At 44.9% G+C, this 16,565-nt stretch overlaps 1 protein-coding gene across 2 annotated transcripts; it reads right to left on the bottom strand.

Moving 5' to 3' along the window:
- Positions 1–2,332: 2,332 nt before the first annotated feature.
- On the bottom strand, positions 2,333–15,554 carry ctcf (CCCTC-binding factor (zinc finger protein)). Of its 2 annotated transcripts, none has more exons than XM_030053297.1 (16): positions 15,300–15,554; positions 12,364–12,541; positions 11,985–12,130; positions 11,394–11,513; positions 10,996–11,175; positions 9,347–9,556; positions 8,782–8,944; positions 8,349–8,519; positions 8,104–8,237; positions 7,784–7,904; positions 7,156–7,305; positions 6,869–7,029; positions 6,444–6,626; positions 5,731–5,863; positions 5,382–5,627; positions 2,333–5,263 (listed from the first exon to the last, which is right to left on the bottom strand). In XM_030053297.1, exons 1-16 carry the CDS (start codon positions 15,552–15,554, stop codon positions 5,019–5,021), a joined length of 2,796 nt encoding a protein of 931 aa, XP_029909157.1. In that variant the 3' UTR covers positions 2,333–5,018. The 2 variants fall into 2 exon arrangements, with proteins under 2 accessions (XP_029909157.1, XP_029909156.1); XM_030053296.1 differs by having other exon boundaries at positions 15,305–15,442.
- Between the last annotated feature and the right edge of the window lie 1,011 nt (positions 15,555–16,565).

The following is a 16,565-nucleotide window of genomic DNA, read 5'->3' as shown; positions in this document are numbered from 1 at the left end:
GAAGTGCATGGCATGTAGCAGCAGCAGTCAGCAAGAGCGGGATCAAGGTATGAAAGGTGCAAAGGCAGACACACACACACACACACACACACACCACCTTGTCTCTTTCATGTGCACACCAACATCAGTTTCTCACACATGCATGTCTGTACACACACCACTCAGAGCCCACGCCTTTTCTCTTCCATGCACGCACACACACACACACACACACACACACACACACACATCCTGTGTGATACTGTATCAGTTAAAGTGAAAGAACATAACCTTATATCAGCCTTCATACTAGAGGAAGGGATGTGAGCCGTGTGTGAGCTGCAGAGACCCTCTGACAGCCAGGAGCCCAGACTGTCCACCGGGGTGTCGTGACATACTGACAATAATAACTGTGATATTTAAACAATCTAATACCGATATCATCGGTCTGCTGCTCTGCATCGTGCTCGGTGATGTGAGGCTGGCGTTCGGCCGCTCGGCCATGAAGCTCCTGGCGCTCAGTTTCTGTGCTGATGTTGATGCCAGAGGAGGTTTGGAGCTCTGCAGTTACTGAGGCGGCAGAGCGTCGGACACTTTTACGCACTTTGAGCCTCGGCGCTCGCTCGTCGACCCCACTCTGTCATGTTACGTGGTGCCGCCCCCTGGTGGCCGAGTCGCTGTGGTTCCTAAACGCTTCCACTTTATAATAATCCCACTTCCAGCTGATGGTGGAATATCTAGGAGGGAAGAAACTTCAGCAGCTGACTTGTTGCAGCCGTGGCTTCCTGTTACATGACTATTACAACAGCACGCTGGAACTCAGTGAGCTCTTTAGAACCAGACGTTCTTTCACTCATGTTGGTAAAGGCAGACTGCATGGCTAGCTGCTGGAGGTTATACACCTGAACTCAGTGATTAACAGGTGTGGCCCAACACTTTGGCTGTACAGTGCATCTTTAAATGTGGTTTCACTGCTGAGTAAAATCTTTGCTCAGCACATGAATGATTTCTCAGCTCAGGGTTTGGTGTCTGGTCTTTATAAAGACACCTGAGCCACGAGGCTGACACCCAGCAACACACACAAACCGCCTTGTATTTGTCAGAACTCTATTATGTCAACCTGTGATTTTACAGGTTTCATGTAAAATCACGTTTCAGTGCCTGACCTGCTGCTGGTGTGACGGGTCAGTTTCCATCTGTACCATCCATCAACCAGAACTCATCTGCTCATGAACCAGCCTCTCAGTGGGATTTGGACAGTGCTGGTTTGGACTTGAACTAGAAAACAAACAAAAAAAAAAATCGAATACTATGATTTGTGATGATCCACTGGCTGGATGAAGACCAGCCAAATGTTTAGTCATGAGGTTGTGCAGATCGGTTAGAATATTTCTAACCGATATAACCTCAGCCATGTTGGGACAGGCGCTGCAGTGCTTCCTTTGACCACTCGGGGTCAAATTTAAAGGGTCATTCCAGTGATTTTAAATGTTTTGCCAGTTTACTACAATGTAGCCACATTTCACTTTGCAGCAAACCATTATGCAAATCATGTGGGGCTACTAAAGATTAACATAAAAGACTAAAGATTAACAAATAATCAAAATTCCTCAATCCTCAAACTTTTGGGTGTAAACAGCCGCCGCAGAGTTTCTGCAGCTAACAGGCCTCATTCAGACTGCAGGCAAATCAGATCTCAGACTGTCCACACTGTTCATTAGCAAGTGATCAGATCAGATTTGTGCGTCCAGACATCATCGACCTACCTGCACGGGCTGCTATGGTAACGACCTAGGTATCAGTAACTGTGTGTGCTCGTGAAGCAGCTTTCCGACGGGGAAGCAGGGGAGCAGCCCTGAGCCGTCCCGCTGAGCCGCTCTGCTGCGTCTCGTCGCTCGTGCTTTGACCTCGCTGCCGCCGCCGCACGCTTCTCTGCGAGTGGGCGCAACAGAATCTGAAAACCCATTTGAGTGTCCAGAGCGTCCGGACTGAGACACGCCCGCAGAAATCCGAGTGGAATCACATTTCAAATTGCCTCCCAATGTGGCATGAATCTGATCTGCAAAAACTGCCTTCCATGTGTTTTTTTGCTGTCCAGACGTCCTGAAGCGAGCGGGCCGGCGGCCTGAACAAGGCCAAGGTCAGCAGCCCGAACCGAGCAGAGCTGCTGCTTATTGGAAAAATAATGTGGATTTTATTATGGTGAATGTCAGTGTGAAGAAAGCTAGAAGTCTCTCAAAGTTCATTTTCATTTCATAGTGGAATGAATGGAAACCAGTGGTTGGAAGAAAAGGAGGACACACACAAAAAACATGAACACTGGACCAGGAAAAAACAGAAACCTGCACAGTAGTCATGCGCTCTAAAGTATGATTTTATTTCTTCTCGTTAGCTGTACAATGTTACATTCCCATAGCATCTTCAATAGCATGTTCCAACCTAACAGACATGACAAAAAGGTTGCTGCTGTTTTTTTTGCTTGCCTTCGTCATAGAAAACAACAGAACAGTTCATCTTCATCTTCCATCTGGGTACACTGCAAGTTTTTAGTTATGAACAGCTTGTACTGTAATGCAACATGTTTTTAGCCCATTTTCATTCCCACAGCTCCATGTTCCCGTCTCTCTCTCTTTACCTGCCAGGACGGTTCACATTACAGAACTGCTGCTTTAGGACCGACCCAGCAAACTTCCCCAGACTTTTCTTCCATTTTTGATCAGTTCACGAGTTGTGATTTTAAACTTGGTACGTTGCAGTATTCAGTGGTGTTCAAATCAGCCTCGACACAAACAGCTGCTGCGGTAAACAGCCTGGTCTTTACAACACTTTTGCAACAGGTGGCAAGCCAGCTGTGTATGTTATGTCGAGTCCGATCCAGCTGACATGTTTTCATCTAGCTAAGAGACGGCAACATGGAGCCTATCGCACAATGTGGTGAAGCCATCACTTGGGAATCAAGACACGTTGATTAAAGTCAAATTCACAAAGTACAACCAGCCAGTTATACAAAACTTACCATCCTACAGAACTGTATTAAGAGCTCAACCAAAAACATAAAGCAACTTTGATGTAATCGTTACATACAGTGAAAGATTGGAGCTTCATTCGGTTATCAGGATTTTCAGCAAAAAGATGCCTTTTCTCTTTAAAACAGACGTCTCCTCTTTCCTGCCTGCGTCCCCTTTTCTCCGACAAAAACATCGACACACCTTTAGGACTTTCATCTGCGTTCCCATCGACGCAGAAACTAATTCACCGCAGGCAACAGAGTATTGACAACAAAACGATACTGCTTGAGAAGAGCTGAGCACAGTTTGGTTGGTTAAAAGGGGTTACTACAGTAGACGGAGCGATAATGTGTTGAAACAAAAAGCAGAACTGATAGTCAAACGTGTTGTTTACATTTAAAATGCAAAAGGGATGAGGGGTCATTTTACAAGTTTGTGTGAGCACATTTTAAATGTCTGGTCTTCCTAATGGAGGCAGCAGCCCAGCTCCTTACAGAGAGCTGGAGGCTGTGACGGGATCATTTATCCTTCAACGAGGCAAGTCAACAAACCACTTGCAAAAAAAAAAAAAATGGAGGAAAAGAAATTTAAAATTCACTTGATCAAAGTCTATCTTTGATTGGTTCAGGCAATGGTGTAGTATTAAGCATCCAGTCCAACGTTAAACTGACATCATTACCATGAAAATGTTTTGAAATTCTTACAGCCCAACGCCCCTTCAACCAACAAGTCTTTAAATCAGCTATTAAAAAACAAACAAACAGAAAAGATTAAAATGTTCACAATAAACCAAAGATGAAAAAAAGTATTTACAAGCAAACCACCTAGCAGTCTTTTCTTTTATGGTGAAGTTTTTGGACTGCGGTCTCAACAACATAATGCAGAGCACTGAGCAGGAAACCACGCTGCTGCGATCCCAGCCGGGCCAGTGACACAGGAGCTCTAAACTGGGTTCAACACATGCTGGGATGGAGGGGACCCTCTTTTAAAAGCCTGGATAGAACCAAACATCCTGCAGTGTCAGAGGTTTGGGACCGTCACTTTGTGGAGGCATGATTTGAACAGAGCAGAAGCAGCTTCTATCACCGTCCCTCTACAGGGCCTTGATTTGGAACGAGCAAGCACTGGATCACAACACCTAGCCAGCGGCGCAAAGCCTAACCAACTCTAGCAGTTTTAGAAGGACAGGAGGAAACTTAGACTTTTATAAACAGTAGACTAGAACACAGACGGCAGCGAGAGATGACGGTACCTTAGAGGCAAACTAAAGTAGCATGAACTACATTTTATCCAAAAATAAAGAAAAAAAACAAAGAAAGAGGCATAGCTGCGTGACAGAGATTTACATCGCCAAAACTAGTGGACCTAAAATCATACAGTAAAAAAAACAAAACATCCCTTGTGCAGGAGCAAGAGGAGGAAACGCTCACACACACACACACACACACACACACACACACACACACACACACTCACTCACACTCACACACACACACACCCAGGCCTGCACACATGCACATACAGTAGTTGTTTCCGGCTGAACGTTAACTGGGGAGTCAGTTGGCGCAGACCAAAACAGGATGTGGCTTTCAGTAGAAACAAGGAAATAAAAACACGCAGATTCATCCACATAAAAAAGTAAAAGAGAAACAACATGAAGAGGAGCAGAGAGCAGTTCGTCATTAGCTTCAAAATATTTGGATGAAATTTGGAAGAGGAGGGTTGTGTGTGTGTGTGTGTGTGTGTGTCAATCACAGACATAATCAGTTAGCACACGTATGTACATGTGTGTGAACTTATGCAAATATTTACATGTGTCATCAGGATGGATCTGCCCTATATTTGTCGTTTTTGCTGCAGCCATTTTGTGCAGCCCTCTAATGGCTGATAGAAAGGAAGCAAAATGGCCGCCATAAAAAGACGTCCACAAATTGAACATCAAGTGAAGGCAAAGTAAATGTGTGTATCTGCCAATTTAAGCAACTCAGTTCAGAGATCTATTTTCTGAGTGTGTGGGCCTGCGTGTGGCCTTCACCGGTCCATCATGCTAAGGATCATCTCCGGTGTTAGATCTCCGTTGGCGGCGGCCGCCCCCTCCTCATTGACGGGCAGCTCCACAGTCTCTACCCCCTCGCCGTCCATGCCCACCCCCTCCACAGTGAGCGCCACCCCCTGGTCCAGAGACGTGGTTGCGGAGGTGTCGGACTCCTCCTTCTTAACAATGATGTTCTCCACAGCTCCTGTGCTCTCATCCTCGACCTGGATGATGGCGGCAGCTGCAACAACAACAAAACAAAAAGGTGTAAAGGTCATGTGACAAACATTTCAACGATTTGTCAGATCTTTTCTTTCAACTTCTCTCCCACATCAGCACATCAGCATGTGATTTCTCACCAGAGGCGGCGGTCTTGGCGGCCACCCTGACTGACTTGGTGGGTGTTGGAGGCGGTTTGGGGGCGTTCTTTGGGGGTCGGCCTCGTTTCCTCTTGACCGGCGGCTCGTCGGGGGCTGGAAGGGGCACTGTGACAGGGGCCTGGTCCAGCTCCATGCTCTCAGCCTCCTCCTCTTCCTGCAGCAGAGCTACTTCTTCTTCGCCCTCACCTTCCTCCTCCTCTTCATCGGGTTCAACATGATCCTCATCTAATAGTCCAAGAGTGAAGATTAGATAGGATTCAATGGGAAAAAACTGACAGGGGCTGGGGGGCATTGGTGCTGCAGTAGCAAATTATCAGAGGATACGTACCACTGTCGTCCTCATCTCTCCTGCTCCTCATCTTCCTCTTCCTCCCCCTCCTCCCTCTCTTCGGGGTTGGAGCTCCATTCTCAGTGTCCTCCACTTCACCACTGCAGTTCTCAGCGTGGCGAGCCATGGTGTTCTGCGGGACAAAGTATTTTCAACATGAGCTTATTTTGCTGCAGGTCTACAACACTACCAACAAAGAAGGAACAGTCAAAATCCAGTTTCCCTAACGTGCAAACACTACAAACACTTAACAGTGGTGCCACAGTCCAAATGGAAAAGCTCCTATAAATGTTTCCTTAATGTCCAGTTCAGCATTTTCATGAGCAGCACACTGACATACAGTTTGGTGCAGGGAGGAAGAGCCCATCAGCACTTCCTGTGTGAGGTCAGGCCCTGGAGCCGCAAGAAAGCAGCTTTCTGTTTTCTCCCGGGTGCCAGGAGAAACCAAACTGTTATAGGAGCTTTGAAAATATAACTGTTGTAATGTTGTTTTGTAGGTATGTGTTTGTTTTTTAAAAAAGAAATAAAATCTGACTTTGACTCCTTAATCTCATTTGTTGTTGTTGTTGTTGGTGGTGGTGGTGGTGTGGAAGACAGCTCCTCTCCTTGGCAGGAACTAGCCATACAAAGCTGTTTTCACGCAGCCCTTCCAATTCAGAGCATCAGAACTGAGATGAGCAGAGTTGCTAATGAAAGAAAGCGTTTGTCCTCACCCTGCGGGTGAAGGTCTTGCTACATTTGGGACAGACGAAGGCGGTGGGGACGAAGTTGGGGTCATGGTAGCGTTTGAAGTGCATGTCCAGCAGCTGCTTCTGCCTGAAGGTCTTCTCACACTGGCTGCAGGCATAGGGTTTCTCTCCCGTGTGGGTGCGACGGTGCATTACCATGTGACGCTCCTTAACCAAGGCAGGGAAACACAAGAATGGTTAGTGTTTAATCTACAGGATCTGTCACACACAACAGGAACCAAACACAGGCTGTGTGTGTCCTGACTCTCAGATTCATTTAGAATTAGCATTTTCCTAAGCAACAACTCACTGTTAAAATTACAACATTGGGACTGCCCTCTCCTCACTTTGCCTGTTAGTTTAGAGCTCAGTCATATATTTGCCATACTGCTACACACACACACACACACCTGTCGGCAGCAGTAATCACACATGTCGCATTTGAATCTTTTCTCGTTTTTGTGGGACTTCTGATGCTGGATGAGGGCGTAGCGCTCGTGGAAAACAGCGTCGCAGTAACGGCACTTCTTTCCAGTCTCAATAAACGAGTGCTGCTTACGCAGATGTACACCTGGAGACAAAGGAATGACAGGAAGAAGACATATTGAAGACATGGACTACACTACACAGAAGAAAAAAAAGAAGGCCAGAAAAGTTAGAAGAGCATGACGACAGGGGGGGCAGGGCTGTGTGTTACCCAGGTCACTCTTGCGAGCGATGACAGTATCACAGTGAGGACAGTGGAACTTGGCCACGTTCTCGGTGTGTTTCTGCAGGATGTGCATCTTCATGGTCCCGCTCTGGGTAAACCGGGCATGGCAGATGTAGCACTCGTATGGTTTCTCTCCTGAGAGACAAAATCAGAACACACAGGTTTAGAACCACAAAATGTGTCTGACTGTTTGTGCTGTAACTGGAGAACCATTAACAACAGAAAATAGAATTAAACTATAATTAAACTATTTGGTGAAGTGTACCATATGGCTAGACAACTACAACCAAAGCTTAGGTATATCATTGTTTCTTGTCATCATGGTGTCTGTGTAAACTGCTTGTTTGCTTGTTCTGATCTTTAGTAATTACAAGTTTCAAAATATTGGCTAACCAAAACACCATTTCTAATTGATTTTTTGTTTTCAAAAGGCAGCTGCACTATTATACAGTGCTCAAAAAGGCAGAAAGTGTGAATTCTAAACGGCATCCACATACTTTTCCAAATTTACATGTTTTTAATAGACAGTGATTTTTTGCAGGACCTGAGGAAATTTTATGGAAAACCAATATTTAATACTTTAATATTAAGCAGAGCTGAAGTGTCGCTTTACCCGAGTGTGTCCGCATGTGTCTCTTCAGCTTGTACGTGTCTCTGCTGGCGTAGCTGCACAGACTGCACTGGAATGGACGCTCACCAGTGTGAGACCGAATGTGACGCTTCAGCTTACTCACCTGGAACACACACCGGCCAGCATAAGTGTTGCACAGTACAACTTATAGGGATGTACACAACCAAAAAACACTTTAATAGTGCAATAATTCAGTTATTTATCAGTCTATAGCACAAAATGATCATACCTGCTTATTGTTACACAAATATCTATCCTTTTTTTGTAAAGCATTCAGAATATAAGTCCAGACAGGATCTCACCTCGACACTAGCGTAGTCACACATGGAGCATTTGAAGGGTTTCTCATGTGTGTGTTTGTACCGACGGTGACGAACCAGCTCCCCACTGGTGACAAAGGCCATATCACAGTCTGTGCACTTGTGAGGGCGAGTTCCTGCACGGACAAAAGGTAAAACACAGCTTTTTTTCATGCATGTTTTTAGCCCCTTGTAGAAATGCTATAAAAAGTAATCTACATGAGGATTATAACTGGGTCCGTGTGTACCAGTATGTGTGTTGAGGTGGTTTCTTAGCAGAGTGACGGTCCTGAAGGCTCTTCCACATAAATGACATTTGTGTGGCCTCTCATCGGTGTGGCTCTTCATGTGTCGGTCCAGGTTAGAGCGGCGAGGGCATGTGTAGCTACACAGCTCGCACTGAAACGTCTTCTTCACTCCTGCCAAACATGGACAGAGACAGACTTTACTCTTGGCCAGGGAAGTCATCTCACTATATCACCATACCACACCATGTCTTAGTACAAAACCTATAATATACAGTATGGGACAGCAGGAAGTACTGTAATGCAAAGCCGAAGCACTGAGACAAAACAGAGAGCTGATTTGAATAAAAATATTACAAACAATGACTACTGGTCTAACACCCATTACAAAACTTTCCAGCACCTTCTGTGCATACAGTAGAAAACGGTTTCTCACCTTTCTTCTTAATCTTTGTGGGTTTGGGGGGTTTCATGTTGCCCACCACTTTCTCAGCGTTGACCTCAGACAGAAGGCCTTCTTGTTGCTCCTCTTCAAAGTCATAGACACTGACGTCCATGTCCTTATCCCCCTCCGCATAGCGCAGACGACTCTTTTTACCCTGTACACAACAGCATGACTCAGAATATCTAATAAACTAAGCCATCTTATCAGCCTAAATTTCTGAGAAAAATCTTCCACTGCTGCTACGTGAGATGCCATAGATTCACACTATTCGCTCAAACAAAATTTTAATCGCAGGAAATTTCAGGAAATAAATGAAAATAGAATGAATTCCTCTGTCATCTAAACAACAGCAAGCGAGTTCTCTGTCCAGAGCTTTGGAACTGGGCTGTGCATGCAGTTTTTCACTTCTGTCTGTTTTTATATTACAGAACAGGGAATAAAACATAAAGCAACATTTCCGCTGCTGAAATAGATTTGTCTGTGCCCAAACAGATTTTGTGCATCAAATTATATTTTCCTTTTAAAACTCTAAAAATCTATCATGCAGTTATCTAACCTTCTTAGTTTTCTTGATAGCTCCACAGGGGGGCTGGTAGTCAGGATCTTTAGCCCATGACGGGTCATCATTCTGGGGCTGAGCAGGCTCGTCCTCTCCCTCCAATGCCTGGTTCTCCTCCACCTCCTCCTCCTCCTCAGGGTGGGGCTCTCCTCCCTCCTCCTCTTGTTCCACTGTCTCCACTTCGCCGTTAGCACCCACCTTAACCACCTACACATCAAATGTATGACTCAGTCAATGAATGTGACCAACAAACCAACACTACAAACCCTTCAAGCAAAGTCACTGCAGTGTTCAGTGTTGCAAGGACCCAAATCACTGAATCTCTCCAGTTAATATGGACTAGAAAAAACAAAACAAAACACTGACACTGCACCTACTGTATATTCAATTATAATGAGCAGAAAACATATTTGCTGTGTTTGTTTTTTTAACCTAAAAGCCTGGGCCCCATTCCTCATACTTGAATTAATTCACTTATGTCTGCCAGTTCAAATTATCCAGCTAATCCTCATCCAACTAATTAGGTTCCTCAAACACAAGTGGTGGCTTGCTTTTTCTCGACTGTGCTTCTCTTGCATTGTTGGTGCTAGCATTATGACTGGATGAATGGATTCCACCCCCAAACACTTAATTTTAAACAGTTTCTGGATTAAAAAATATATATATATTGTTCATGCTCATTTTCTGAGTGTACACAGGTATTTAAATCTTTTCACTGTGCAAATTACTCAACTAAACCTGTATATTTCAAACATGAAAGGATCTTGGTATTCTCTTCTAAAAGCTTCTTTAATTATGATAGACAATGTTCTGCTCTCAACAGAAAGGATCATCATGTAAGGAAATAAGATAATGGATGGATATGTTTTCAAAGGCAGGGCTATAATCCACCTAACTCTCACTAATCCTCATTTTTTTCAGGATTGTGCCTGAGCAGCTGTGGCTCTGAGGGCTCTATTGTTGTGAATCCAGGTGCAGACACAGGCAATGACACAAGCTCGCTTTGGCAACAAATTCCAAAGCCAGAGCCGCACAGTTTGGAGACTAACTTCTCCCAAAAAGGAAACCAATGTTCTCATCCAGGAGGTGTGGTGGTTGAATACATGACACCCTAAGTATGAACATGCAGCATAGGGGTGTGCAATAAGGACAAAATCTGTCACAATATGGATGATTTCATGTCTTCATGATAATACGTCATGATATTGTATGTTTTCTGTAAATTTGATGAAAAATTGGCTACACAAAAGATTTTTCTTCTTATGAAGAAATATGAGTGCCTTGTAATGTATATGCCTCTTAACATGAGGCACTCATGTTATGAATTCATACTTGGATGTATTTATTTTATATGCATTGAATGTGCTTATTGCATTGCTTTTGTTAATTAATCTTATTGCCACTGTTAACTGTATGCACCGATGCCATCGCCAGCTGACCATGGTGATAATCAGTGACCCATCCTTCTGTCTATTCCAGATAATGCTGACTGATTGTGCAGTGTGGGGTTTGTTGTTCATATTTGTAGTGGTAGTTCTCATTGCACTCTACTGATTCTGATGAAGATGTGCTGAAGAGTAAAGGAGGGAGTGACATCTGGACAGACTGCAAGTCCCCACTGAGACATAAAGTCTACCACTACATACCTGGAAGCCCTCAGGCAGTGGCAGAGTGTGGCAGATAACCGGATCTCCGTCTTTCGGCATGGCAGTGGCATCAACGAAGGTGCCTTGCTGCAGAGCCTCTACAGCGGTGGCAGAAACAGGCACTTGCACTAACTGGAGTTCTCCCAGGCCTAGAGCAGCCTGCTCCTCCATGTTGACTACCTGAAGACAAGATGCAAAAATGATGTCAGAGTTTCACAAAGACAAAATTTGAGACTTTTTTTCCTGTTAACTGGAACTGTGTATGTGAGGAATTTAATAACCAAAACGAAACACAACTTGTCACAACTTCTTAATGAACCTGTGGATAACCCTGATTCAGCCTGCACATACACAGACAAGCTAGAAGGTGTGTCTTTACACTGACACCCATCTCCCACCTGTAGTGTGATGATCTGAGTCTGGTCCACCGTCGTTACAGTTGCCTGGTGAGCAGCACCTGGTACTCCTCCAACAACACCAACCGTCCCCGAAGATCCTCCCACTGCAGCCTCCATCACCTACAGTGACATCAAGTTGTGACAAACAGTGATGTTGGTGTTACAAATTACTGTGTGAAAAAACTTTCTTACACATCTCCATAACTTATGTGTCAAGTTACTGTTCAGAAACACGGCTACTAACGCATGCCAGAATGAAGCAAACTGGAGTATATTTTCAGTTTTATTTTTGGTGTCAGTGCTGAGAGCGTAACTCTGGAGTGACTGAGAGCCTCTTAGGCACAAACTTTTCACCGTGTGGCAGCTGTGCCACAGATCAGCTGACTCGAGGGAAACACTGCAGTGTTTTCATGTTTTTAGAAATGTGAAACTGTGATAGGTAGACATAGTTTACACACTAATGGAAACCTTGTTAAGGCTTGAAGCTTTCTCAAAGTACTTGTGAGACACTGGGGCAAAGTACAAAAGCAAAGATGTCATAGTCCTTTCAAGAGAGCGCTACTTGAGCTCACAAACTAAATGCGACCTTACCTCTGTCTTCATCTGCAACAGGGTGGGATCCAGTGAATCCATAACCATCATCTCAACCCCTCCTCCACCTTCCACACCAACCCCAACTCCAGCCTCCATAAGCTGCTGCTGGGCCTGTGCAGCTCCCACCATCCCCTCTCCATGACCTAAAATGCATTCATGGCAATGTAGTCATAATCTCTTGGTAAAATGACCGAGGAAAAAAAGGTGTTCATGTGACACTGAATCCCACCTTGTCTAGTCTGAGTGGCCCACTTATTACATGTGGCACACCCCAAGAATTAATTCTTGGACAAACATTGTTCTCATTCTATAATTCTACAACTGAGATATTTCATTTCAAAGGCAGTTAATGTGTTAATACATATAAATTATGAACCTTGCTCAAGGACGACTCCAGCTTGTCCCTCCACCACCCCTCCAGCCTCTGCAGCCTGCTGGAGGAGATCGGCCACCATGGCGTCTTGGCTGTGGACAGCCTGGATGGAAGGGAAGTCTTTGGAGGGGTCCCCCACCCCCACTCCCTCTGTTGGCACCCCGTCCATGCTGGGTAGGAACTGAAGAATGCCATTTTGGAGATACAGATATTAGTTAACCACATGTCCACATGCATTGTAAACCTTCCATTACGAGTATTTCCTCTGAGCCAGTGGTGTCTAGTCATTTACCACGGAAGCCGTTTTCAACCCAAGAGGACATACCGACCAGTGAAATGGATGGCAAGATGACTATCCATGGCAAAGACGAGACACCACCGGCTTAACACTGGTGGCAAGTGAATGTGACAACTGGGAACACCACTAAGTTTTAAAAGTGGGTCTCAGGTTGGCAACCAGGGATTTGGTTGTAAAATTGGGAACATGCTTGCTAAACTTTAACCAACCAGCATCAAATGATCAAATGGCTGACAGTGGCCCAAATCTGGCCGGGTAACCTTTGCTTGTTTCGAATGTAAACAAAATTCAGCTAACCACAGAACCAAGTGCTGGAAATTGCTTGGTCTTAGCACTATTTTACCTGGTCAGCAAAGTAAACTCAACTGGTTTCATGACCCTGTCTGTAGTGCTGTGGTACAGGTGACCTCTCTTTAACTTGCTGCTGAAAACCCTGAGCTCTGCTGACTCAACTGTGTGCTACCTGACTCTGTCCCTGTCAACCTGCAGGAGGGAGGAGGCACAAGGCACACCACTCAATACATATATTTAGTTATTTCAGTTAATCTTTACCATGCCAACAACACAAAAAATAATCAAAATGCACTTAGTCTAACACTACACATTCAATACTTCAGGTGAAGGATAACATGATAACATTATTCAGCAGTTTTTAAACTGCCAACGCTATTTTTTCCTCATTAAAGGCTGCAAGGTCAGCGCAAAGTACCCATTTGGAATACCTTGGCTTTATTTTAGGCAAAGGATGATGTCTACGGCTTTTTTGGGGGGTCGACCTATCACAAGGAACTACAGCAGGGGTTAAGCATTGATAAGCAGCTGGCAGTTTATTACAAAAAGCAACAATAAACAGAATGTACCTTCTCTGTAAAAAAAAAAAAAAAAAAGAAAAAAGAAAAAAAAAAAGGGAAGAAGAGAGAGAAGAGACCACCACCACATCCGCGCTAGTGTTGACTTTCCTGTCACTACTATGGAATGGGCATGCCTGCTCACTCGACTACTAAGTGCACACATAACAACTCTGACTCTCTCTTATTCTTCAAGCCCACAGGCTCAAAATGCCCCAGTTGTCTTCAATACACATGAAGCAGATACCTCAATGATTGCACTTACTAGATACCACACCAGCTGTAGCTAAGGAAGGGAGGGTGGGGGTCAGTCTAAGTTTTAAACTAGCTGTGTACCTTGACCCAGTTTTGGTTAAACATGTTGAGGAGACTCCTAAACGAGATGTAGGTGTATATTCCCTCAAGTCATTCAAAACAACATCAACGCTGAATGCTTGTCTCAACCTGTGAGCAAGGAACACAACATGAACTTTAATGTTTTGCCTCTTGAATAACCACTATAAAAGCTGGTTGTATAGTCAAGTTTGTGGTGTGTGTGCCTGTGCCCTGGTAACTGACAGGTTCCTGTGTTAATGTTGCAGTATGAGAGGCGGCTGGGCAGACGGAGGGCCTCATGTCTCCTCTCACTCTGTGGTAAAGCAAACTGAGCACACACTGACGAACTGAGCGCCCAGCCGTGTAGCTGTCGCCTCCACGTACTGCATTTACAGCGGTATTTTTGTAGCTCTCCAAGCCGAGTCGTAGAGGGAGCTCTCTGCTGTTATATATCTCTCTGTCTATGTGGCTCTAGGTGGGCTTAGAATAAGAGACAAGCGGGCAAACGGTGCAACAACAACTTCAATTCCAACCACGACGACATGTCAGGAAGAGACGAGAAATGTAGTGCTGCGTATTGGGAAGTTGGTATTTTTGGAGAGAGTAGGAGATAGCAACCTGGCGAAAACACAATGGTCGCTATTATCACCGGGGGTCATTTTGCTGTGAATGCCCCGTCATCATCTTCTATGCGACGGCCCGAAGTCTCGGTGCGCAGCGGGCAGGCAGGCGAGCTAGCACGGCGCTGCTAGCTGCGTAACGCCGCTGTAATGACTCTCTCGGTGCCCGAGGCGAGGAGACTTTATGAGACTGTCAACACGGTACGATAGCTAGTCAGTTATCGACTCCTGTATGTTTTCAAAAGCCCGGGGACTGAACGGTGTGTGCAGAGGGTGGGGAAGGGCCCGGCCTGCTAGGCGACTGTTAAGCTAGCTAGCTATCGTTACCTTCTATTCACGACTCGTTTCGACGCGAAAACCAGCCAGCTGCTGTGCAGCTCAAGCACACAATGGCCATCATTAAGAAGGAATTATTTGTGTCTATCCTACATCGTGTGAATTGGGTCTGCAGGCTTGCAGTGTTAACCTGCAGATGTTGAAGCAGCCGAGGCGCCGTTAGCGCTAGCAGCGTTAGCTAACATTAGCCCGCCAGTTTCCATGTCGTCCCGGCTGTAAAAAGACAGGAAACAAAGAACAGACAGAAAATGGACGCCTCGGCCTAAACACTTCAACCAAATCGTTTAAGTACTTGTAACTTATTCTCGACGATATTTTCGCCGATGTGCGTCATATAAAACAGGATGTGTGTACATTTGTTAGAACTTGGGTAATTTAAACGTATTTTGACGGGGTTTTCAATAACGATAGAGGGAGACAAACACCCCCCGACAAGCCGCCCGGACCCGGAGCCCCATCGTGACACCTAGAGGCCGATTAAAGATCCTGCAAACTCCCCCCTTCTCAGAAAAGTAGTGATACTTTACCTCTTTTAAGTCGCTTTCTCCTCCCGCTGAACTGGACCGACAGCACAGAGTCTGAGCTACAAAGTTGGGCCGGCGGCTTGGAAATGCGGGCTTCTTCGCAGCTTCTTTTAATCCTCTCCCGCTTTAGCAGAGTAGCTCTGCCACAAAATGGCAGTTGGGCGCTCAGTGCGCCTGTGCGGCCGCTGGGGGGTGGTGTCGAAGCTGCTGCAGCCCCCTGATTGGCCAGGAGGGGCGCCCCGTTGGAATACATTGAAACCCATTCATCACAATATGAAGCCTGGGACGGCGGTCGCTCCCCTAGCAGAAACCAGAGAGCTTTCCCATTGAAAACACCGTTTACTGCAGTTTCAGGACAAAAATGATACTGTGGAACTTGGAGTCTGGGGATTAACCCAGATTATCAGACCTCTCTGCAACCTTACGTCATCTAGGAAATCCATGTTGTAAAATGATGTATTCATTAAAAATAAATAAATAATACTAATAAAAAACCCTGTTCTTAGCATTATGGTCTTTGTGTCAGTATAACTGTTAAAACCCGGCAGGACACAGCTGGAGCTTTGCTTTGTGCATCGCTGTACAACAGGAACTGAGGATTTGCACTCGCATGTTGAGTGGCTGCAAAACTTCAGTCCCTGTGTTGTCAGTTTCAGATGGGTTTGAACATATGAGGACTCAGCAGCATTGAGGTCTTATTCCTGTCGTCTTATTTTACCCACACGAGCTGAGGTGAACCACATTTTCAACCACAATGCTCACATCTGCTATTTTCCCTGAGACCTGAGTGCAGCTGGACATCAGGTCATTACATGGCACTGTGGTACCGGGTGATGAGGAGCCCTGCTTAGGGCCCCAGGACAAAATTTAATCAATCAGCCCTCCAAAAAGTGAAATCTGAAGAGTTTGGAGTGTGTGATAAAGTCCAGGAGTTATCACAAATATTTTCATGTTTCGTAGTTACCTTGCCTTCTGAAATAATCAGAAACTCATAATTACCCCTTGTTCAGTTAAAAGCTTTGATGTTTTGCTTTTTTTAGTGCAATAAAATATGAAAAACACTAATGTGATTTTAGAAATATTTTGTTGTAGGAGTAATATCACAAAATATTACAACGGTATCTAAAAGTACTTAGAGAAATGTGTAAGGCCGAGAATACACTGTCTTATTTCTCCTTCAGTGTATATTCAAGATATTTTATCAGCCTGCTGTATAAAACTTTAAACATGAAATCATTTCAGAACCAAAAGCACAGGAGACAAG

This window comes from Myripristis murdjan, chromosome 6 (genome assembly GCF_902150065.1).
Source record: "Myripristis murdjan chromosome 6, fMyrMur1.1, whole genome shotgun sequence".
In the NCBI taxonomy this organism is placed as follows: Eukaryota; Metazoa; Chordata; class Actinopteri; order Holocentriformes; family Holocentridae; genus Myripristis; species Myripristis murdjan.
Note: the sequence above shows the minus strand (reverse complement) of the source record. Positions and strands in the feature narration are given on the sequence as shown.

Excerpts from the sequence above, each read along its gene's own strand:
- ctcf (XM_030053297.1), bottom strand. The coding sequence starts at position 15,554 with ATGTATTCCAACGGGGCGCCCCTCCTGGCCAATCAGGGGGCTGCAGCA. Across the intron at positions 12,542-15,299 it reads AGCGACTTAAAAGAGGTAAA|TTCCTACCCAGCATGGACGG; the intron begins GTATCACTACTT and ends GGCATTCTTCAG. Across the intron at positions 8,945-9,346 it reads CTATCAAGAAAACTAAGAAG|GGTAAAAAGAGTCGTCTGCG; the intron begins GTTAGATAACTG and ends TGTTGTGTACAG.